At 42.7% G+C, this 25,686-nt stretch overlaps 1 protein-coding gene across 1 annotated transcript in view; it reads right to left on the bottom strand.

Annotated features, from left to right (window-relative positions):
• Positions 1-615: 615 nt before the first annotated feature.
• The window catches only part of HS6ST3 (heparan sulfate 6-O-sulfotransferase 3), a 610,422-nt gene continuing 585,351 nt past the window's right edge, over positions 616-25,686 (bottom strand). Inside the window, exon 2 of the mRNA XM_082700698.1 lies at positions 616-7,752. Within this exon, the coding sequence (XP_082556824.1) occupies positions 7,044-7,752 (709 nt within the window). The 3' untranslated portion in view covers positions 616-7,043. The remainder of the gene's footprint in view (positions 7,753-25,686) is intronic.

Genomic DNA, 25,686 nt, shown 5'->3' with positions numbered 1-25,686 from the left:
TTTTCTACCAGAAACTAATTTTCTTTCTTTGCATTTGTTTTAGGAACTAGGTATTTAAAAAAATGGATGGGGACCAATCCTACGCTTTGAAATTGTGGAAAGACCTACGTTCATTGCCACTGTTATTTTATTTTTCTGCTTCCATTTTGTCTCCCTGTTCCCCTGTTCCTCTCTGCCTCTTTTCCTTCTTTTTCTCTTATTTTTCCTTTAGAGTCAGTGCCAGACAGCTTTGCTTCGGTTCCGCTTTTGTCTCCTACCACTCCCTTCTTCTCCAGGCTGCTTTCCCATGTTTCACAGTGAATTTCAATGTGCTGGGGTGGGCGAGAAACAGGGAGGGCCATTAAAAACCACTGTTCTAGAAGCTTATGTGTTTGAGAGCCTGTGAAATCCTCCCTGGCCTCAGAGATTTTAAATTGTTTCAATCTATATTTTCTTTGTCTTTTATGCTTCTGAAGCTTCACATCCAATAGGCACATTTGTATCCAAAGCATGGATTTTTTTAGAGTTTGACAAAGCTGATCCCATGGATTCAATTTCCATAAATCCCTTAAAGTGTTTGACCAACTTTTCTCATTTTGCAAAAATGTCTAACAAAATCACAGGGGAAAACAATTGTTCTTGACATCACAACAGTTTAATATGTTAACTTATTCATTAAATTGTGCTTCACATCAATGGAGATCCTCAGTTCTACAAACTATCGTTTTTTAAATAGCAATAAGGGTTGATAATGTCACAATACAATCTCCTAGTACCCGGGTTCATACATATTATTGCACAGAAACAAAAGGAAATATCTCTTAGGTGAAATAATTTACTATCTAGTGAATAACTATGTTTACATCTAAAATGGGGCACCAGTAAAAGTCTAGATTTTTCTTTCCAACGGGTTTCATCTTTGATACATTAAATGAAAAATAATGCAAGTCCAGCCCAGAAAGTACTTCCAGGGGCCAAACACACACACACACACACACTCACACACACACACGCACACGAAGGAAAGGAAAGGAAAGACCGCCACATGATTACAAAGATAAGAAATTAAAAACGTAAGAGGTTTGTAGAAGGCAAATAATGGCGGTCACTAAATCACACAAACTCTGCTTCCTTGGAACACGGTTTCCCCCGGCAAGAACTGAGGGTTTTCAGCACTGACATCCGGCCCTTTGATGAGTTCCCACAGAGCAACAGAACATGGAACGCGCAGAGTCTCTACTCCGTGCGTCAAAGGGTGACAGTTGCAGTCTGTTCCATAGACGACGTCGAACACAGGCTTAAGAAACATCTGTGCTTTGGCGTGCTCAGATCGGGAGTCCTGGTAGGATACCTCGAGGCCTTGCCTGGAAGTCCCGGGGCTTCTGTCTCGCAGAGGTTGCTGGTGTTCATGGCAAGGCCAGTCGTCTGCGAATCTCAGCACTTCTGCACGGAAAGTTGGTGCTGTCCATGTGCGGTGCGGGTGGGCCCACGCGCGGTCCAGCCATGAGGCTACAGAACACCTGGGTCTCAGATCCCACCCACTGGCCCAGAAGGGCTCATTCAAAGTCTTAGGGAATTAGTTCGGATGTGTCCGGGTGGATGTGGTGAGAGCAGAGCAGGATAATGTCCCATCGAGAACGGAGGAGGGGGCTGAGGGAGGTGACTTGGAGAAGGAAACTCGGCGTGCTCCCCAGAGGTGCCGCGGCTGGCGGGTGCCCTTGGACTCAGCCAGCCCTGGGACCCAGCCGGGAGACGTGCAGCTGCGGTTCTGATGACCAGAGGAGGCACACAAATTATGCGAAAGAAAAGCCTTGGAGACAGAGCTGTGATCAGACGAGGGTACCCTTTGTCCCAGTCCACGCCAGCTTTCCCTCGGATCCGACCCCGCCAACTCATTCAGCCTTTACTTCAGTCCCTAAAACGCTGCCAGGGCTGGGGTCCTGTTTCCTGAGCCTCATGCCCTTGGCAGCTCTTTGAAATGGCCAAAGAATGACGGTCCACATGTCCCCAGCCTGCTCTTGCTCTTGAGGACAGAAACCGTGTGTCGTTTCTCTATTTCTCAAGATTTCCGGGCACCTGTTAAATTCTTCATCTTTCCACCTTTGAAAGACCTGCTTCCCTTTTAAGAGCCCTGCTTTCCTCTCCAATTACCTCTACTCTCCCTAACTCCCACCCCTGCATGATCCCATTATACAGGACTTTCTTCTCAGCTAGAGGCGATGGTGAGAGAGGAATCCGATAAACTCTGTGTGAAGATGTTAGCCTATGACAGCAACGGCTGCATTTCCTCTCTCCAGCAACAGGGCAGGCTGCAAAGGGACTCATTTAACACCAAATAAAACCTTTAAGAACCAAAGCAGTAAGTTGCTGATAAAATTCCAGAGACCTGGGGAAGAAGTAGGGAAGAAGAGAGGTTTTTTTTTGTTTGTTTTTGTTTTTTTTTTTTTGAGCAGGGTTCTACTGATCATCTCTTACCTCTCACTATTCAGGCTGTTCCTGATTCGAGATATTTCTGACACTGAGTTTCCCTAAGGAGTTGCGAGCACATTTCCTCAGCCTTCATCTTGACTCGGTTTTGGGATTGGCTGGGGTGAACAGTCAGCGTGTGTTGTTTGAATGTCTGTGCTTTTCGGTCTCCCCTGAAACACTGCCCGTCTCTTGGACATTTCACTCCTAATGAGATGATCCCTCCCTGGCGGCAGTGAGCCAACTCTACCAATCTCCTTGGCATCTTCTAAGTCACTGCAGTTCTACAAGAAGGTAAGGAAAAACATAAGCCAATAAAGGCCGAGATTTCATATTCTTGCAATTCCCAGTCCTGATATGGATGCTGAGCAGCATAAAGTCATCGGGGAGGCTATAAAGTCAAGACTGGGGCTCTGAGCCACGCTCTTATTGATAAACTCGAATTGAGAAATCTTTTAAACTCTCTGAATCTCCACTGGAAACTACCAGATGGGATCATGAATAGACGCCCTCCATATCTACCATATGAGAGAGTGTTGAAGATCCGATAGGATACTAAATGTACAAGTGTTTTGAAAGCATCAAGTGCTATACAAAGTTATGAATTTTAATCTTTGCAAAACGTATGATGAAATGGGTAAATGTGAAAAGCACTTGACATAGTTTTCAATTCCCTTTTGTGTCAGAGGTTGATAGTTTTACCAGTATTAATTTTCACATTGCTTCTTTAATAATAGAACCCTCCCTCCCTGTTTATCAAGGCACATAGCAACCAATAATAAAGACATGTCCTGGCCTCCTTTGCATTTACTTGTAGCTAATGACTAGGTTCTAGCCCATGAGATATGAGTGGATGTGATATCTGCAACTTCGTTCCATGTCCACTCTGCTGTCTGGAATACAAATGAGATGGCAGGAGCCTCAGCAGTCACTGTGGACCATGAGGATGGCATGCACATGTTAGTATGAATAAGCAACAGGAAGGGCACTGGGGTTCTTTAATGTCACTCATCAGAGCTATCTAACCAGTTTGCCTTTCAAATAAGAGGACAACAGCTTTGATCTCATTGAAATCACTATTATTTTGAGTTTCTCTCTTAAAGCAGCCAAATGGGAATCCTATCCTATGGATTTAATTTTTTGTTTTGTTTTGTTTTTTTTTCTTAAATGATCTATGCTTGCCTCTTTGCCAGGTCTCCCTCTGGTAGACTTTCTTCCCCATGTAAATACTATCTCTACTCAGACTTTTGAACAAGTCCTCATATTTCAAACCCTTGATTAAACTATGAAACAATTCCCTCCTTGAGATGATAAGAAATGCATAGCACACATGATATTGATAGCTGTTGCCCAATACTGATTGCTAATGTTATTAGTTATTAGAAGGAGTATCCAAAGAATTCTCAGGGTAGACTTGCTCTGATTTCCAAGAGTAGGCTTCCAAAAAGTTAGAAGGAGACAGAAGAGAGAGTATGTACCTCAGTCCATGACGATAACTTAAACACACCCAGAAATATGTACACAAGGTCACCCCATCCCAATCTGGGGCTTCCCTTGTCAAGAAAAGGGAAGGAATGTCTATCTGGGAGTTGTAGGAGTCAGTAGGATGTGGAAGTCCCTGGGGAAAATTTTCTCCCTCCTCTTGGGCTCTTAATACCAATGTATCTGGAATTGATTGGGTTTTGGATTGCAAAACTGCTGACTCCCCGTGGATCCCAAGGCCCAGCTGTCTTCTCTTGGCAACCCTTCTCTGAGTGTCACTCAGCACATAGGTGCGCAGTCAATTTTGGAAGAACAAACTGTATCCCTACCTCTTCATTTCTATCAACATAGGACCCCAGGGATATAACAAGCGTGCTGCTTTAGAATGAAATGTTATGAGGGAGGAAGCCCCTGTCGGTCTTTTTAATTTGCTCAGCACTGGCCTTGGGCCAACACAAAGAGATGGTTTCTCCTGTGAACATCCTGATATCTGGTCTCAAGTGAAGCACCATACATCGTGCCTTCGGTGCAGGCCGAGGAAAGCCTTTTGATATAAATCCCGACATGCCTAAGGAACAGTGTGAAGTTAGCAGAGGCCGCCTCCAAGTCTCAGCGATGCATGAATTTCCTGCCAAAAAATTTAAAGTGACTTTAAAAGAAACAATCCACATGCTTCCTAACTTGTTTTGATTTTCCACATGACAAAACACTGGATTGTTATTATGTGTGCACGCACGTGTGTGTGTGTGTGTGTGTGTGTGTGTCACAGTGGCAGGCTGAAGGATAATTTGCAGCTCTGCCATTCTAGGCAGAACATGAGATCTTAACATCGGAACGCAAAGAGAGAGCGAGAGGGCTGCTCATTAACTGTAGCTGTAAACCTCTTCCCTCTCAACCTCAGGAACAAATCGGCGGTAAGGGAGATGCGAATCTTCCGTGAGTCTAATTTCTACCAACTAACAAGCAATATTGACTCGGTCCCTTTAACATAGAGGTGTCAAAAAGTACAAGTGCCTATAACATCATCAATTTCTCAGCTTGTTGATGGGTCAGGGAGGTGGAGAGGGCGGGACTCACCCAAGGCAGCATGGCTCCGGGTCCACTGAGAGTGCGGGACCGTCACAGTTGTGCTCTGCACATGGGTTAGCGACAAATCCTTCTGGGCTCTAATGGCTGGCTTCTTGCACTATTGGCAGGAAGCTTTTGTCCCCCATGGAAAACATGATGGAATCAAAAGAACTTGCGCTCTGCAGTTGGCCAGACTTAGCCTACCATCCACCAGGAAGCTGCCTCGTCTCTGTGGGGTTTACTTTTCTTATCTAGGTAATTAGGCCTAATAATATCTACCTTGTTGTGAATGGATTCAAGGTATGAATAGGGCTCCCTCAATAAGTGACACAAGGGAGGTCCCCAATAATGCCTACCCTCATATGACAGATGAAGCCAAGGGTCATGAAAGAAGAATCAAAGCCACTTCTCCAAATCTCTCTCTGATGGAGACCCCAGGTTCCTCTCTCTACAAGCAGGCATTCCATGAATGCCTGTGGGTTGATCGACTCTCCACCCCAGTGAGAGTATTCCAGAGGCTGCAATGTGGCTTATGCAAAGCTGGCTTAAACATCAAACATGCTAGATATCAATGAAATAGGCTTTTCAATCTGATTTAGGGGTTTCACTCATTTTGCCTTCAGCTCCTTGAAAGGACTGATCAGATCAATGTTATGAAACTTTCTACCCACTCTGATCCTACTACGGAATGCCAGGCGAGGCCTTTCTTTTCCCTTTTCCATACTTCTCCCCTGAGTACTTGACAGACTTTGTGTTCTTGTAGTGGTGACTGGGAAAAATGGAAAAGAAGAAGCAGTGGGTAATGAGCCCAATTTCCTGTCCTGCTTTATCCATTCCAGTCCGAGCTGCCAAATAGAGCCACAGCCGAACCACAGGCAAAGATCAGGTGGGGAAAAAAAAAAAAGTGATCAGGCTGGAGGTATGAAGGATCCTGGGAGGTAGCGTCTGTCTACGCTCCTGGGACAACTGGCCCATTGGGTTCTGCATCTCCTGGCCTGAATCAGTTATCATGTATTTAGTGACCTTGCATACCATTTGCATATGGGCCAGCTCAACTCCTAATCTTCGGGCAAGATTCTTTTAACAGAACATCAAACTTGGCAGTACCATGTCGAAGAGGATGACTGCTCTGAAGAGGTAAAACAGAAACATCCCTGAAAAAAACCTAAAAGTTTTGTAGCCCATATGGAAGTGTGAGACATCATACAGTCATCCTCCCCCCCCCTTAATTTATTAGTTAATTCTTTTGAATGAAAAGAAGATCAGTAAAGTGTGATCTCCTTAGGTCTTAATTGCTAAGCACATTTTCTCCTAACTACCCCAACCACTATTCGTTTCTCAGGGGCCACGCACACCCGTCCTGATTCCACTAGCTTTGCCCTAAAAGATGGGGGAGGAAGCATGGCTCCCAGCTAAGATGCAAGGACTTTGTGGAGTGTGAGTCTTTAGTGATGATCAGTAGTAGGGTAACCTTGTTTAAAGACAATGACAACCACCAAACACTGCTACTTATGATTAAGCCACATTCAAACAGGGTTCAAGATGAGAGCCAACAGCCAAGGGAGGGTTGGCATAAAACCTCATCTAAGGGCTGAAAGGGACTTCTTTCTTTCTTCCTCTCTCTGGACAGGCCAATATTTCCATTACAGAGACAGTGTGAAACAGACCAGCTTCAGCAGAACATCCAAGCCTATAATTTGGCTTTTCATGTGTGTCTCTGTGGGGTTCTCGTGATGCTGCAAAGGAGCTCTTTGAGAGTTTCCTTTCTGGTGCTTCTCTCCTTGACCTCCTAAGGACGTCTCTATTGGATGCATTCCTACCCTACTTGATATCAGGGATTGAAAAATATTGGAGGGCGGAGGGAGGAAGAAGACAACAGATCATCTCCAGCTGGATAAGGATGAAGACAAAGAGGAAGCAGGTGTCCACATCAAGCCACATATAGCCAGATGTCCTCAGATGCCTACCATCCTCCAAGGTCACCAATGCCACAGAAGTTCAGTATGCCTGCTCATCCTCCCCCTCACGAGGAAGGAGAGGGCAGGGGGTCACCATCTCACCACCTGGCTGTTGTAGTCCTCAGTGACTGCCCCCTCTGTGTTCCCGTCCTCTTTGGGCCACCGGTGACCCCTATGCTCCCGATGCAGCCTGCGCTCCTCCCGCCTCCTCTGCCGGTCCCTCTGGTGCTCTAGCTGCTTGGTGTGATGGTAACGCTGCTGGAAGAGATCTTTCGCGTACTCATAAAGCTGCATGTCCAGGAAGTTGAGCTCCTCGATGCGCTGGCGGGCGCCCTCATTGATGTCCACATTGGAAGCCCGCGTGATGTTGAACTGCGTGAAGGGGGAGATAAACTTGAGGTTGAATGTCCTCTCAAAGAGAAACTGTGTCTTCCTCTGGAATTCCGTGAGCCCAAAGAAGGCCATGTTCTTCAGGTTGTTCTTTGCGCTCTGCAACAGGATGGTGTTTCTCTCGCTCTCATTCATGAAAGTCAAGTTGTAGCAGCCCACCAGGCTGAGGTCGGCCAGCATGCGCACCTGGCGGTTGTTGGCCAGGTTGTAGGAGCAGTCCATGAACTCCCGCAAGCTGACCCCAGACCAGTCGTCCCCGGGGTAGCAGGTGGGCAGCTCATCGGGGGTGGGGCTTCTCCCATCACACATGTGGAGGGAGGTTTTCCACGTGGCCCCTCTCTGGACGTGTTTCCACTCGCTCAGGTAGCGTGACACTGGGTCCCGTAACATGGTGATGTAATAGAAATTCCTGGAAGAAATGAGAAGGAAGAGCGTGAGTCTTAAGACAACGACAGCTCTGGGATTCTGAACCTCCATAGTGTTTATATCAGCACTGAGTCAAGGGGCTCTTGTGCCACATGTTCATGTGAGAGTGGTTGCCTGGATTTGCACCTATCAGACTAATGTTCCCGTATGTGTGTATTTTTTTTTTAAAGATTTTATTTATTTATTTATTTATTTATTTATTTATTTGACAGACAGAGATCACAAGTAGGCAGAGAGGCAGGCAGAGAAAGAGGAGGAAGCAGGCTCCCTGCCGAGCAGAGAGCCCGATGCGGGGCTCGATCCCAGGACCCTGGGATCATGACCCGAGCCTAAAGCAGAGGCTTTAACCCATTGAGCCACCCAGGCGCCCCCCGTATGTGCGTATTTTCATAAACATGAGTGGACCGGGTTTTCAACACCATTTGTGGAGTTTCTCCTCCCTGCTCTGGTGTGGGGAGGGACGTGATGGGGACAATAGGTGACTCATTCATTCAGCACTTTCATTTTTTCACTGATAAATTGCTGCTGGAAATAATACCTTATTATTTTTTTTTTAAAGATTTTATTTATTTATTTGACAGAGATCACAAGTAGTCAGAGAGGCAGGCAGAGAGAGAGGAGGAAGCAGGCTCCCCACTGAGCAGAGAGCCCGATGCGGGGCTCGATCCCAGGACCCTGAGCTCATGACCTGAGCCGAAGGCAGAGGCTTAAACCACTGAGCCACCCAGGTGCCCCCAAATAATACCTTATAATAAGAAAACACACCAAGGTTTTTGAAAGTTCTTCCCCAACCGATATTTTATGTGTGGCAGATGTGGGACTATGTGATAGGGAAATAAATATGCAAGGAGATGGAGTGGTTTACCCAAAGGTGTGGGACTAAACAAGGTAAAGCTGGAAGCCAAAGGTCCTTATCTTTTCTGTTGACACTGCTATTCCAGATTATAAGGTAGGTAGGGTTGGGGGAAGATTTGCCTTGTGTGGACATCAGTATTTATTGAGGACCTACTATGTACTGGGAACTGTGATAGATACTTCATGATACTAACATAGATAATCCTCAGCACAATTTCATAAGATGGGCTTTATCATTACTTCTTCTTCTTCTTCTTTTTTTTTTTTTTTTTAAATCTGAGAACATTGAGACTGAGAAAGGTGAAAATATAGCCCAAGATTCTAGAACAAATTAATACTTGAACTGCAAATGGAGTCTAGGTCCACTGATTTGCCTCTGTGCTTTCCTGTGCACCAGAATGATATTTTAAAACCCAAAATATAATTAATGTGTATTGAATGCCTATTGTCAGGTACTGTGGTTATTCTAATCGTAGGTCTTATCTAATGGCATCAAATGGAACCTTGAGAAGAAATATATATTTTTTTAAATGGTTAGCTTCAGGATGATCCAGTAAAGATCAGGGTGTTTCTGGCTACAAGTGTGAAGAAACAAGAGGAGAGTTGGAAAAGCTGACAAGTAAAGACGAACCCATAGCATTAGAGGAAAGTAACTACTGATTTAAAATGAAGGAAAGTCTTCTCATAATCTGAAAGCCTGTCTACGGAATGGGGTGCCCACCCCCCACCACTGGCACTAGGGGTGACCCTCAGAGGTCCCCTGAGCAGACAGATGATCCTGAAGAACTCTGAAAGGAACCCTGGGCTTCCCTTGGCCATGCTTAACTGGCTTAAGAAAAAAAATCAATACCCAGTTAAAAAGCAATGACAAACATAAGAGCTTTAAGGGTGTAGTGCTTTTTTATGCTGCCTTTAAAAAAGGAATCAATGAACTATAATATTTAAAACTCTAACTTTACTATTTTCAGTTCTTTTGAATGCCTAGCCAGACAGTTTTGAAATGTGCTAAGGGAACTACAGTATCTTAAGAAACGCCAGCTTCTCCTTAAATTAGAAAGAAGAACGTGCTCAAACTGCCACAGACAGGCCAGCCTGAGCCCTTGCTTTTGCCAATCATCATTTTACATTACTCTGTTGTCTTTTGCGGTGACAGAATGACAATTTCATCAGTGGGAGGAAATTTCCCGAAAGGTCAGTAGGGAAGGCAGAAAAGGACTGATACGGCTTCTGGGCTCCACGAGGAAATGTCGACGGGAAAGTTTTGTTTGGAGTGGCTATTATTGTGGTTGAATATTATATGACAGATCATTATTAATCCTGCTTTGGTCCTACGTCAGGACTTGTTCATGTTTCAATGTTACAAGCAGAGAAATATTTTTATTACACAAAGCAAGTGCCTAATAAATATAGAAACGCAATAATGATTATAGTGAGGTAGCTCAGGTGGGTTAAGGATGCCAAACAGATTAAGACAGAAGAATTTAAATCAGAGATATCTTTGCATGGAGTTGCAAATGGAAAATTTATAATCTTCCTATAACTGGGCAAAACAGATAATACCAAAAAAAAAAGGTTTTAAGGAAGAAAGATGACGATGGTCAACAGATAATTCTCAACCTCATTCGTGTGTCTCAGATTTAGGAATGATCCAGATTTTTAAGACAGTCATAAGAGCTGGCGGATTTTAGAGGCAAGAGCTACAGTGGTTTATGACAAAAAGGTTTATCTGGAACCTGTTTGTGGAATCTTAGTGGCTTTCGTCTCACTCGGAAAAATTGGCCATAAACTTCCTGAGGTCTTCATGCCATTGGAAATTTACATGGTCTCAAGGCTGACTGAAACTGACTTGGCTTAAAATGGTATTGGTTTCAAATTTAACTTCATTCAACGTAATGTTACATTTAACAATGACTAGTCAAATCATAGGATGATGTGTACATGAGTAAAATAAGTCCCAAATGTCTGCAAGGTCTACCAGCCAAATAGATAAGAGATCAATTTGTAAATAAAACTCTGACATCAAGACATAAAAAGGTACTGGTGGGACATTTATATTGATAAAGTACAAACTTGTCCCATCTCGTGGTTCCGGAGGCTCATTTAACATTTTGGTATTGCTTTGGTCCGATATATTCTCATGTATGTTTTGTTTATTTGTTTAAATTCTGTGAAGGAGTCAAAATAGAAAGTTAGACAAATAGGAAAAATAAACCGACAGGGTTGAAGATAAAGCAAAAACACCTAAAACTGATCAATGGAATCATTTTTTCTCATTTCTATTTTTTTTCCTCTTTTTTCATTTGCTTCAGACAAAAAACTCCAAAGATCAGGATTGAAATGAAGGCTACATCCAGGCCACACACCCAACGGTCATTGTCTACCAGCTTTATTCCAGTTTGATGAACCTCCAAAACGATGAAAACTCATTTTCTTCCGCTCCCCAAACGCCCAATTCCGTTTCTAGGGAGAAGCCTTAGAGGGTTCTGTACTACTTGAATTTGCAAATTTTTTTTAAGACATTACTTGCTCAACAGCACAGTGAAAGATAAAACAAAGAACAGAGAAGGACAAGCCGCTTCCCAGCAAAGGAATTTGTTAATTCTGCAAACGTTAATTGAGCCTCCTGCTTGCCAATCCCCCGCTCCTGGGCAAGGCATCAGGGACTCAGAGTTTACTAACACATTGTCCTTGAGGGGATCGCCAGCACCCAGGGATCTGGGTGCAGTGAAAGAAATGTTAACTACCACGTTAAGGGAATGTTCTACCAATCTCCTGGGACCAGAGCAGTCTCCAAGACAGATAGCTTCATTTGTCGGTGACAGCGCCCTATCCAGCAGGTGGGCTGTTTGCCACCTATTTCGCTGAGAGTTTGGGTGAATTCATTTAAGGGCATCTGTAAAGCAATTGCAGCGCTTTATGATTGTCCTTCTCGGGGCCCCGAGGTAATGATGGCAAATACCTGTGTACTTGGGAAGATTAGGGAACAGGGCACCTTGGTTAGTTCAATGATCGTTTTAAGGGATAACGATCGTAGGGGCCGTCACGGCGTCCTCCAGTCCAGAGGCGCAGAACACACACTTTTTCACGGTTGCTTCAGCGTCTTGCTCTGCTGTGAGGTAATCATATCGCGCAATTCTAAATGCAGCCGGGAGGCGTGACAACCTTCCCTCCATCTTTGCCTTGTTTTTTGCTCATTTGCATACTGCAGAAAACTTCCTGGTCTTTTTCTGGCTCAACTCAAGCCTCCTATCCATCTTGCCTGACTTTTCCAGTCTCCAGGGTTTTACTGCATCACTTGTTGCCTCTTTTAACTTGCATCTGAGCGGCATCGTCACCTCTACCCTTGAACCTCCTCTTTGATAACTGGACTCATATCCCAGAACACTTCGCCCAAAGTGCAGTTCATGGCAGAAGTTCCACACCTGATGCTCCTTCAAAGAGATGATCATCATATAGATGAATGTATTTTAATGACTAAGGCTAATTTTGCCTTTGATAAATACACCTTTCTGTCCTTTCCTAAAACGGATCTGATCTTATTTTTGACTGTCTAAAATGTGTGAAAAGAGTAGAAAGAGACAGAATCTATGAATGTATCCATCATTTGACTGGGATGGTCCCCACCCAGAGGGAGACAGTCAACACAGACTTTGGATAAAAAGAAGAGTGTTTCAAACAACGGATAATTAGGAGCAATGAGGTGGCTTTTTAAAAAATGTTAAGCTTACTAGTTTCTTCCCCACTGCTTTAAAAACCTGTATTTCACCAAGCAGTTTATTGTATAATTGCTCATTTCTTTAATTAGCAAGCCATTTAATTAACACACGCTTTTCGAGGTTTTGTTAGGTGTGAGGATCTACTCTAGGAAATGTGGAGAATGTTAAAAAAAGAATAAAATACCCTGAAGTCTTATGGGTGTGAGGATAATAGATTAGAAAAAGATACTGCGTAGGGGGCTGTGGAGGTAAAGAGTGGACAAGGAATATTGGAGAGAAGAGTTAGAACGTACGGAGAGCAGAGTGGTCTACTTACACCAGGAAGCTCACGTTGTGCATTTCACAAAATGTTTGCTTAATAAATGGTCGGTAGGAGGGCAAAAGCGAGAAGAGCTTGCTGAGCCCAAGTAATCATGGGTTCTGAATCCAGCTGTCAGTCACTAAAATGGGAGAAGTGTTGATTTCAGAAGATTCATTAGGCAACAGGGTTCAGGATGGACAGGGTAGGCAGAGCCGGGACAGACACTTGGTAGCTGTGGTGAAGGGCTACTGGAGAAGAGCCCAGAACCGTCAGGGTTGGGAAGGAAGAAATCAGGGACAGATTCCTATCACGCAACCATGTGTCATTGTTCCCTCCCCATTTCCGCATCGCCAGCTTGCTCCAAACTACCTTTTCCTCCTCTATATGTTCTTCTTTCCTTCTACCTAATCCTTCCCTCTTGATTCCTCAAAGAAAGAAGGCAGAGCCAGTATGCTCATCAAAAGGTGGAATGAGGAGTATTTGTCTCCAGAATCACCCTGCCTGTGGCGATTCAAAAAATATTTACTTTTATGAGGTTATCACTTGCCTAGCCAATGAAAACACATCTGGAGGAGCCTATAAAATGCCACATTGACAGGGAAGATTTATTCAATGTATTCCTTCCACCGCTAGCCTTACTCTCATAAAATCAAGCAGCAAAATTAATATCATCGAGGTCCACAGTTCTGCGCATTCCGAAAAACTGGCTCAAGTAGAAAGTCCTGCAGCTAACCTTTTGTGGTGTCCTCTGAGGAAGGGATTTCTCCCTCCCTGAAACTTGTGCCCCTTGTGTTTTATCTCCATTGCAGCGACCAGCGACTGCCCTATCCCTTGAGCAGGCTTCATGCCCTAATCATTATCCCCCAGAGCATATGATACATGACCTTCTACAACATGGATGTTTCGTTGTTCAGTGCTCGTGGCATGAATAAATATTTTATCAGCTACTATTTCAGGGATTCTCATAGTTATGTCCCCAGGAAACCAAACTTGCTGCCTTAACCAACAAAAGTTGCCCAGGCTAATGGTTTCTCTTAGCCTAGACCTTGTGAAATGTATGGGAAATAATCAATTTCTCCATCTTCCTCTTGCCCTGCAGAGTTTTCCTCTAGATAATCAAGTTTTACCAGAGCTCAGTCTCTCACAAAGAACATTGTGAGCCTTTGTCAGGTAGATTTGGGGGTCATCTGAAGGAGATCTCCAGTTCAGACATTTAACAGTGTACATCTTACACACAAGCTGATGTGCGCATTTTCAAATAGTGAAACTGAGCTCTCCCTTTGCCTCGCTGTACTGTGCGCTGGAGTCATTTTCCAAATGCTCAAAATGGAATTAATTTCTTGACTCCCTTGAGAGCCGCACACTCATTATGAGCTCCCCATTCTTCATTATCTCCGAAGAGTATTATCGCCGCTATCCTGTATCTGATAGGGGGAACTGTGGCAGTTAGAGCTTGGCAATCAGACTGCCCTTTGACACGGTGATGAAAAGGCCTTTTAGTCAAGCCTTGAAAACAAATTAACGATTTTAAGAATGATGTTCTAAGCAAATGGTAAATTGGGAACTATGACTGTTAAGTATGGTAATAAAGAACTTTCGGTGGCTGACAATGGTGTGTGTCAGAGTGATTGGTTCCAAGGATGTCCAGTATTATGATGAGAAAATGGAGACACAAATGCGAGGGTGGTTATCTTACTTCACACAGAAGCCACACATCCCCCGTCACACAGCCGCCATCCCCCCCTCACTGCGACTTACAAAGCAGCCAGACCCTCTTGGCTAAGACACTTTTATTTTACATACTACCCTGAAATCTTGACTCTTTTCAATCACTAAGTTAGAGCGGGGGAGATGCCTACATCTCAGGGTGCTTCCCTCAGGAGGAGAGAGGCTTCTTATCCCTTTTTTTTGTCTGCGTACGTGATAACTTTAGAGGGAGAATCCTTTTAGATGTAGCTGGTCTGGCTTTTTTGGGGGGGGGGGTTAATGTCTGATCTTATTTATTTGTCACTCTTGGAAAATCTCATTTTTGACTGGACTCAGACTTAGAGGTAGAAGCTCTCAGAGAGGACAGCCTCTGTCTCTTGTTTTTTTTTTTTTTTTTTTTTTTAATCTGTGATTTCTCCCATCTTCCAGTTAGAAACTCAACATGGAAAATAGGAACCGTGCAGAACAACAAGAGAGAAAAAGCACTAAAATGATCTATAATCACTTCACTTCACTCCCAGATAACCACAGTTAAATACCTATTTCTTCCTTTAGAGATTTGAGATCATGAAGGAACATTTTACTTTTAACGTGTATATTTGTAAGTCAAAACTATAGAGTGAACACTTTTTCGGTTTTATTTCATATTCTTCTCTAAGAGTGTATTATTCCAATTATAGATGGGCCATAATTTATGTGACTAATCTTCCGGTTTGGGACAACGAGGCTGATTCTGCTTCAAGGAGGATACTACAAACAATAATCCGGTGACTGTCCTAAACCATAAATATTTATGCAGGGAATACATTGCTGGGAGTGGAATTTCGAGTCAAGAGAATTGCCCCGATTTCCCAGTCCTAATGCCAAAATACAGCTGACCACGGTGAGCCTTGGAGAGGACATTCTGTGGGGCCCGCCATCAGGAGCTACCTAGACCCCAGGCAGGGCCATGCAGCAGGCTCTGCTCCCTGCTGGGGCACCCGGGCAGGTGGGGCTGGTGACACAGCGGTGTGCAAACATTCTTCCAAAAAGATCTGTTTATGTTGCACTTAACCAGCGGCTGGACTATCAAACGAGAGACGAAGCCCCCTCATCAGTACTGCAGCTTGATGAAAGGAGACACGCAGATCCGAAAGGCAGAAGGTTCCTCCCAGGACTATACTGGGGTCAGTCCTTGGAGAAACAGCCTCTCAGGAGGCAGCATTTCTACAGTTCTTGGAGGTCAACTAACTTCAGTGCTGGGAAGCCGCACACTGTTCGCAAACAACCAAACCCAAGCGTGCAATGAGCAGCTTCCAGATCCTCTGGGTCCTCTGGCAGGGGCGATCAAGCCCCCTCCAACCTCTCCCGAGGAAGAGGTAGTATTTATCAATAAGATAACATTTCGAATCCGGTCACGTTACTGCTTTCTACGGACAAGAACCCTGGGAGCGTCGGACTGACACAAATGCCATGATTTTCAGGTGGCTGTCGTATTTGCTTTCACTTTCCCCCAAGTGGCTGCCGCAGGAATAAATTTCAGGGAATGCACGTTCCAGGGGCGTGCTTTTGCTATCTCGCCGAGTACAGTTCCTTCCTGTTCAGTTTCAGAGGCGCCGGGGAGGGTCCGGCGTTCATGCATTATTCAGGGACTTCGTGATCACCTGGTTCAGAGGCGCAGCCTTGCTGGGATTTGGGTGCGGGGACGTCTCGAGGAGCTCTGCTCTGCAGAGCTGTGGTTTATGCATGTGGGGGCACTCACCTGAAGCCTAGAGCCGCCCCGGAGTAAGATAAGGCCCAATTCCGTCTCACTTGGGGCTCTGATCCCAGCCGTGCGAAGCGGAACAGCAGATAGAACACTCAGATTGCGTTATCAGGCCCATGCGTGTTCAGCCGGGCTCTCTCTTCTTAGCTAATTTCCCAGGCGTTGCTTTTAGCAAATGTGAGAATTACACAGCCTAGAAGCAACGAGGTGTTGCCGTTGCCATTGTTTTGCTCTAGCCAGTTTGGAAAGGAGAAGAAGTGAATTGGGATATTTAAGAGCAAGGCACGTGTTTCCATATTTAGGTTTCTATCTGACAGCTTTGATACGGATTTTCCTAAAATAGCACAGGAACTTAAAAAAAAAAAAAAAGCCCTCTCTATCCAGATTTTGCTGTGCTTCTTCCATAAAAGATGCTTCTGAGTTAGGATTTTCCTAGATTCTGTTGTCAGGACGTGGCGATCATTTTAGGATATTCCACGAAATACCCGAGAGATCCCCGCTTGATTCCATCCCTTGCCAGTTCTCAAAGGTAGAGTGACTTGGAGGTCATCCCTCAGGCAGTGATGATGCGGCAAGCTAGCCTAAAACATGCAAAGTTCCATGTGGCACCAAAGTCGGTATTAATAGCAATACAACAGCTAACGTGTATGGAGTGTCATCTATGACCCGGTTCCCTTACTCAGTGCTGTACTGGTATTCAGTCAACAAAATACTAGGCTTTTAGATGATGTCTGATTTCACGAAAATCTCCCAAAGAGAGTTCGGATGGCCTTCTAGCCTCTTCTTGGAGTCAGGCTGTCTTAGAGATACAGTTTGTGATTGAAGGCTGCAATGGTCCAGGCTTTGTTGAATTCAAAGCTCTAGAAGCAAAATGAGCATCTTGGGGTGAGGGGTTTGTGGTTACCTGGCAGGGTGGGGGGCAGCAGGAAATGAGGGTGAGGCCGCACACTGTAGGGTTCCGGAGGGCAGAAGGCTTATCTCAACTTCTGGAGTCTATGCGTCCAGAGGGTTTTCTGGGTAGTCACAGCTTAGCAGTTCAGAAATAATTCTCCTGACCCCAGCACGCACACGAAACCACAAAACAAATTTGCATTTGAGCTACAGAGACTAGTGGGAAAGATTGCAGTGCGGCTGCATTCCTTTTTAACACTCCTGAGGAACCTAGAAGCCAAAAACTGTAGTAAGCTTTGGACAATAATGGATGGTTGGAAATTGCGGCACAAGAGAATTCAGATAAGCCAGAACTCATGCAATGCCATAATTCTCTCTCTGGCTTTAAAATAAGTCTTTTTCTGAACACAACACTACGAAATCTCAGGAATGTGTTCAAAGGAGGTGTCTGAATCCTGCAGCCACCAAAGGAGGTGGAAGAGCAGATTCGAGAAAATACAAGTCAAGCTCTACTCATTTGGACATGGCATCCTCCAAGCATTCTGGAAACGTCTCTTGAGGTGCTGTGCAAAGAGAATAGGTTTGAGGTCAGAAAGATCTGGCTTTCAATTTCGGATGCACCTCACTCTTTGTGAGACCTGGTTAGCTTACATGAACTCTGGGAGCCCTGGTTTCCTCATCTAAATAGCCAGGGTATACATGCTTACTTTACAGAGTTGCCAGAATAAAATAATAAGTGTCAAGGACCCAGTGGTAGCTTCAGACAGGAAGAACTCCACACACCATGCACACCCTTCCCTTCAACAACTGTCCATCCTTCGTGATCATCAGAGCCTCAGAAATGACCCAAAAATAGTGAGGTTTTAAATATTACACGAACTATGTTAATTTAAAAAAAAAAAAAGGAGAATACTTTTCTATTTGTGAACATGCTTACTGTTTTGAAAATACTTTCCTCATTCCTTATTTCATTTCATCCTCAGGAAAGGACAACATCATAGCAGATTTTTTTTTTTTTTAAATCATAGCAGAATTTTACCTATGAGGAGGCTGACACCTGAGGATATGAAAAGATGATCCCGGGGTAAAACAACTCAGAGGCAGGGGCAGTGAGACCTCTGTTTTCCTCTCTAGCCACTCTATTCATTGATTTGTTCTATTTAAAAATATTTTGGATTACGTCCTTTGTGCCAAACACTGTGCTAGGTCCTTGGGATGTAATCGCCCACAAGACTGCAGTCTTAACCCCAAGGTGTTGACGGTGTAGCCTTCTTTCAAGATCCCACACTGTTGTGTTTTGCTCCAATGTCATCAAGTTAGAAAGAAACAAGGTAATTTGCACCTGATTCTATGGGATGTTTCGTTGATTTCTGCATTAGCTCATTTTCTCCTTGAAACACATGGAAAAGAGGGACCAGAAGAAACAGCCAGAAATGTCCGGATGTGGATATACCTTCAGGTAATAGTTAAAGTAGCAGAAAAAAAAAAAAAAAAAAAAGAAAGAAAGAAAAAGAAATCACTCTGAAATACTAGACTGGGATTTCTAAGTAAACAGTGTTGTGGACCTCAGTCTGGAGGCACATAATGCCTGGTGGTCTCTTTTTCTGTGATGCCCGCCTATCATTAAGAGGCGATCGTAAAAGGACTGCAAGATGGTGATATTCCAACTCTATCACTTCTGCTTCATTTGCTAGTGGTGATGCTTCTATAAGAAGAAACGTCCCCTTATCCACTGTTTGATCCCCTGAGGTATAGTTGATAGAGTAGGGAAAGTAGATGAATGTTTGACTCGTGTTATTTACTGGTTTTCAAAATAATTGATTGTTTTCCTAAAATCTCCAGGAGGAGCTTTTTGTAGATGTCATTTCTTTTTTGTTTGTTTGTTTCTTTGTTTTAAGATCATTATTAACTTGTGAATATAAACATAGTGAGTTTCAATACCCTGCAGTCATTATATTTATTTGATGTTCAAATCATGCACTTTTGGCCAGCCAGAACTTATTCAAGATGGAACCTGGGTCCCTCATATACAGCCCTTACAAGCCTTTCGTGGATATCCTTAAAGGATCTCAACACTGCCAAAGTTCATATTAATGAAGACCGAGAAAGATAGAGTTAGAGCCAGAAATATGCCCCCTCTCCTACAGAACAAAATGATTGCTGCTTAGCATCCTGCGCTGGCCAGCATTACCTCTCCTCCTTGCCAGGGTTACTTCTCTCAGTCCCTACCAGGCAATGTAACTGCCGCTTCTGCTAATTGCACCTGAGCATTGAAAGGGAAACAGACCAGACACCATCTTTAACTCTCTTATGTCCTATCTAGGTGCAAACATCAGGGGTTTCTGCTTTCACTTCTTTTTCTTTTTTCCTTCTTCAGTGCATGTATATGACATTTTCCTCCGTGCTAGGAACAATAGGCAGGGCTAGTGATTCATTTGTGACTGGGTGCCAATGTCACTCCACAAACGAATCTAGGGAAACCAAATTATGCTGGAAGTAACACGGAGCCCCCATCGGGTTCTCTCCAAAACCCACTTATCCACAATAACAGCCTGAGCTACTTCCAGAAGCCCAGCTTATCACGTGGACCCTGCATGGGACATTCCAGCTGCAACAGGCTCTCAAGCATTGTTGTAATTCTGCCTAATTAATAAAGCAATGACAGAACTTAGAAAAATATATGCATAATAATTTAAATCTCCCAGGAAAAAAATCAATTCGTTCTGTCTAAACTTTGCCTTGGGTGCTCCCTTCATCAATTCAAGTGTGGAGCAACGGTGACCTTAAGTTGCAAATATTTTTCTTCAGGCGTGATTGAAGCATCAGAGAGGTAATAGCTTTCAACATGCATTTCTTAGAGATTTAAAAACACTCAAATGAGGACACTTATTTTCCTACTTTGCTATATGTAAATCAGAGAAAATAATCTTTAAGATGTTCAAAATAAATGTAGCTTGGGGGCTGCTAGTTAGCTTTACCTCTGTGCAGTCAGTACCTGGATTAAAAATAAGAGAACACATCCCTTAAGAAGCAGAATGATGCAACGGTAGTGCCCTTGCTTTGTGAATTTCCCTCAGCAAGCCCCCTCTGCGTTTACTATTTCTCTTGGCAGTAAGCACTTGAGTTTAATAATGAGAAAAGAAAAAAAAAAGTCTGTCTTTTAAAAAATTGACAATGCTCCCATTCCCAAGTCTTCCATTGATATGACGTGAAACATGATGATGTTGATCTCAAATGAAAACCAGTTCAAAGCCAGACCACAGGCAAATGAATGTAACCAAAAAGAGAGAAAGGAAAACAACAACAACAAAAAACCAACAAACAAAAAAAAACAACAGCCAGAAGCGTTTCATCAGCTTCCAGCTGGGGTTTATTACAGCCACAAGAGGGCTCTCAAATCTTTCCAAACACTAGGCAAGTGCTGGGTACTGTTTCTCTAGTAATTAATTTCCACAAATCAATATTACCTATTAAGGTGTGTTACAGAGACAAGCTACAGACTTCAGACACTTTATGCTCAAGGTAAAGCGAGGGTTTCCTATAAAAATTCCAGGGGCCTGCCGTGCTTCTAAGTCAAAACCAAATGAGTTGCACCTGTGATTTCCCGTGTCTGCTCTAGCATAAAAAATCCCAACACTGCACATTTCATCAAAGGTTAAAACTGAATTCGAAGCACTGTGTATATAATGGAATACATTGACCTCCAATGCATTTTAAAGGCTGTCTGCCTCCTTCCACCACATCGTGCACCCCCAAAACAGCCAAGGAGGCTGATAGACAAAAGTTAAAACCAGTGACCCTTTTCCTGGGGCCAGGCGGAAGTTGCTGGAGCCATTAGTCCTGGAGGTTTTCAGCTCCTGCTGAGGGCTTTATGCTGTTGACGTCTGTAGCCTACAGCACAGAAGGCTGCTTCCGCTTGCAAGGAAGGCAGGTATTTTAATTCGAAAGAGAGGGGTAGGATCTCTTGTGGCACCTGGGCAGAAAAGGAGGTTTCAGCAAATAAGGACCAGAAAGTCCTCTTTCTCGAGAGCTCTGGCAGAAGAGAATAACACCTCTTACCCCTACCTGAGGCAAAATATGGGAACAGAACGGATGTACTCCCAGATTCATTAAAATATCAAAATCATCTTGGTACCAACTCAGAAAGCCCCTGTGAGCGTTGATATAAAATAGCTTTAGATAACCGCCTTTTCTCTAAAGGTGACATAGTACCAATGAAGGGTAGGGATTGGTAACAGCTTTACTGCCAAAAGGGCAGTAGTATTTCCATGGCATTTTGGGGATGTGGCCCTTCTCCTTCCAGAACTGGCAACACAAGGAGGGTTGAGGGACGAGGGGGGACACCAGCTAGGACAGCTGAATTTCTCCTCCTGATCAGAGTTTCCACATTCGCATTTATTTCTGAAATTAAGAATTATGGTAGAGTAAATCCCTGGTTCAGGAAAGGCCAGTGTTCTGCCTTTGACTCAGGCACCCAAGAGATGTGCTATGGAAAAACAAATTCTCTCTCATGAAATCCTACACTGCTTGGCATATCCCCCAAATGCAAGTGGAACTGAACCTTGATGTAAAGTCTGTACATATTTAACAAACACTCTTTTAGAGTGTTTTTTGAAGTTTTTTGAAATTGAAGTTTAACTGACATACAATACAGTTGACCCTTGAGCAGCGCAGAGGTTAGGGGTACCCACCCCTGGCACAGTTGAAAATCCGTTTATAACTTTTGACTCCCCCAAAACTTTACAAAGAGTTTACTGTTGACCAGAAGCCCTATTGATACCATAAATAGGCGATGAAGGCATATTTTGTGTGTCGTACGTATGATATACTGTATTTTTACCATAAAGTAAGCTAGAGAAAAGAAGATGCTACTAAGAAAATCACAAGAAACAGAAAATGGATGGACCACCCATCCATTTATTTTAAAAAACCCACCAGCAAGTGCACCAGTGCAGTTCAAACCTGTGTTGTTCAAAGATGAGTGGTATTACGTTAATTTCAGGTATATAACATAGTGAATCAACATTCATATACACGATGAAATGCTTGACATGATAAGTGGAGTTACTATCTGTCACTACACAAAGTTACCACAATATTATTGACTATATTCCATATGCTTTTTCACCCTTGTGACTGACTTATTTTATAACTAGAAGCTTGTACCTCTTAATCTTCTTCATCTATTTCATCCATCTCTAGAAGCTTTTTCTCTGTATTTATGAGTCTGTTCTGGTTTTTTAGTAGTTTGCTTGTTCTTTAATATTTCACATATAAGTGAAAACACAAGGTATTTGTCTTTCTATGACTTATTTCACTTAGCATAATACCCTCTAGGTTCATCCATGTTGTCACAAATGGCACGAGCTCATCCTTTTTTATGGCTGAGTAATATTTCATTAAAAGATATATATAAATACATATCTCACAATCTCAATGATATATATCCATATCTCACACATCTTCTTTAGCCATTCATCTAACAATGGACACTTGGGCTATGTCCATATCTTGGCCACTGTAAATAATGCTGCAGTAAACATAGGGGTGCATATGTCTTTTCTAATTAATTTTTTGTTTCCTTTGGGTAAACATCCAGTAATGGAATTGCTGGATGGTAGGGTAGCTCTATTTTTAGTTTTTTGAGGACACTCCATACTGTTTTCTGTGGTGGCTATACCAGTTTGCATTCCCAACAAGAGTGCATGAGGGTTCTTTTTTCTCCACAACCTCACTAATACTTATTACTTCATGTCTTTTTTATTCTAGCCATTCTGAAAGGTGGTTTTGTTTGTTTGTTTGTTTTGATTTGCATTTCAGTGGTTTCTCAAGTTTATTTCCCAGTTTAAGTAGCCGTGGTTTCTCTTAATTTGCCTAAATCTTTTCTTTTTTGGAATTTTAAAAGGTGCCTCCTAACGGGTCATGTATTTTTTCGGTTCTAATCCAGAATTCTATTCAAATCCTTCCTCTTCATCACTTTGCAAGTTACTTCTGTGCTGTCTCACATCTGTCCCAGAATACTTTCATTCATGCAACCGCAGAACATTGACCTTCTCATGGGACATCACTTGTAAAAGCACTCTGGCCATGACCTGGGATTTAAGTTTAGTCTAGGACTTAGGTGTACACATGAGGGTCCTCAGCTTGGTCTTGACTTAGAGTGCTGCCCTTCCAGAAGGCAGCTGGACTGAGGCAGATTTTGTGAAAGAGGAGGTCAAGCAGTAAGGAGGGAGAAACATACCCTTAGCTGATCCCAGGGCATTTTGCTTTTGGACAAATCACATCTAGTCAAGTTTATTTTTGAAATATATTTTGATCCGTATACTTAAAATCACTCAAGGTCATAAAAAGATGGAATTTCCCATCTCTCAGCAGGAGGAGGCAGATATTGTAGACTGTGTGTTTGTGCCCTTCCCCCCACCCTCAATTCACATTTTGAAACTGTAACCCCAATTGAGATGATATTAGAAGGTAAGACTTTAGAGTGGAGCCCCCATAATGGGATTAGCACTCTGATGAGAAGAAAAAGAGACCAGAGCTTTCTCTCTTTACCATGTGAGGATACTTCAAGAAGATAATTCTCTGTAAATCAGGAAGAAGGTCCTTACCAGACACCAAATCTACACCCTGATCTTGAATTTCCCAGCCTCCACAACTGTGAAAAAGAAATTCCTTTTGTTTAAGCCACCTAGTCTATGGTATCTTATTACAATAGCCCAAATTGACCAAGATAGCAAAGGTTGATGTTTTTGAGAAAATAGGGGAACACTTTGTCTGTCATCTTTCCCCTCTCATAGAATATCCATTGCAGCATATCTGACCATGCTAGAACCTTCTATCTAAAGAAATTAAATGACTAAATGATCTGCCATGATGGGCTGGGGTGGGGGCTGAGGTGTTTCAGGACTCATCTTTCTCAATTTAGAATTCACCAGCCCAACTACTTGTCTTCACTAATCAAATCAAAACCCATTGCTGATCTCCCATTGAGAGGTGTTATGAGTTGATTTCTGTTGCCCCAGAAGATACTGAAATCCTAACCCCCAGTATTTGTGAATGTGACCTTATTTGGAATTCATTCATGTCTTTGTAAAGACTCAGGTCAAGATAAGGTCATTAGTGTCTTCAGTATGGCTAATCCACTATGGCTGGTGTCCTTTTAAAGAGGACATTTGGACACAGAGACGATGTGAAAAGGGAAGACAATGCGAAGACACAAGGAGAAGATGACCAATGAATGTCTGAACATATCAGAAACTAGGAGAAAGGCATGGAACAGATTCTCCCTCACACAACTAAAAGGAATCAACCTTGCCAACATCTTGATTCAGGCTTCTAGACTCCAGAACCATGAAACAATAAAATTCTGTTGTTTTAGCTACATAGTTTTTGGTACTTCAGCTACAGCAGCCCTGGAAAACTAATGCAGGGGAGATATTTATTAGAGAAATAGAAGAATACAATGGTAAGGAAACCCACACTAGCTACCCACATTAATATGCCTAGTTTTTTTCTATAAATATGATGGACCATTAAGGTTTGCCCAACACTTGAGGGAAAAAAATGAATAAACAGGACAACTGCCTAGGACAAATAGGCAATTTAATCAACAAAATGTATTATTCTGACTATCCAGAAAAGTTACTGCATCCATTAAATAAGAATGGGATAGCAGGAAAAAAAAAATGAGTTTTTAGAAATTAATTTATATTCATATATGTATTTGACCTGAAAAAAATCATTAGATGGAATAAATGATAGGATCCAGGAAACCTGGCAGATGGGGAGGAAGCAGATATGGAAAATATGAAAAATTAAGAGACAAAGAAATGGCTTCTATAAGTTCCATATCTGTCTAGAAAAAATTGCGAACAGAGAGTAAAGAAAAAAACAAGAAATTACAGGAAGAAATAATGAAAGTAAAAGTAGACTATTTCCTAAACCTAAAAAAACATGAATTTTGAAATTGAAGAGTCCTGTGGAATTCAAGGAATGTAAATAAACCTTAGAGCCCCAAAGAGAAACTCCCAAAAGCTTCCAGAAAGGAGAGATCTAAAAAGAAATGGGATAAAATAAAAATTAAATTGCTAATAATTTTCTTATTGAATTCTGAATGCTAGAAATATTGATCAATGACTTCAAATTTCTGAGGGAAAATTACTGGAATTTTCTATGTAGTCAAACTATCAATTGAGTATGGAATAAAAATATTGGTATACTCAGGAAATCTAACCCTTTTATACTCTCTGGAAAAAAAAAAAATCTATATTCTAGAAAACATCCAACATAAGTAAAAAGGAAGCAGGCCCTGAGTCCTAAGAAACTCTGAAGATAAGAAGCTGATAACCCTATACCGTATTCCTTCAAGTTCAAATCTGCAGGAGTCACTGAAAACATGAAACCTTCCAGCAAATCCTAAATCAGAGTATCAAAGATTTATCTCCTCCAATGCTTAAAGAGGTGTGTGTGTGTGTGTGTGTTCATTTTAAAATACAAAGATAATTCCTCATATTCAGAAGAAGAAAAGACACCATCTGTGATATTGTCATTTATAATAAGAAATACATATTTGGTGTTCATCTAGAGTTGGCACAGAGCTCCTAAAACCTTGGAATTTCCTGAAGTGATAAGCCCCTAAAGATGTCTTTTGTTATGTTAATGAGGCGACTGTTGGAAAGCCCCCAGGTAGCCCAAGGATGGGAG

This window comes from Mustela nivalis (genome assembly GCF_964662115.1).
Source record: "Mustela nivalis genome assembly, chromosome: 15".
NCBI lineage: Eukaryota > Metazoa > Chordata > Mammalia > Carnivora > Mustelidae > Mustela > Mustela nivalis.
The sequence above is the reverse complement of the archived record's forward strand: the minus strand, read 5'-3'. Positions and strand labels throughout refer to the sequence as shown.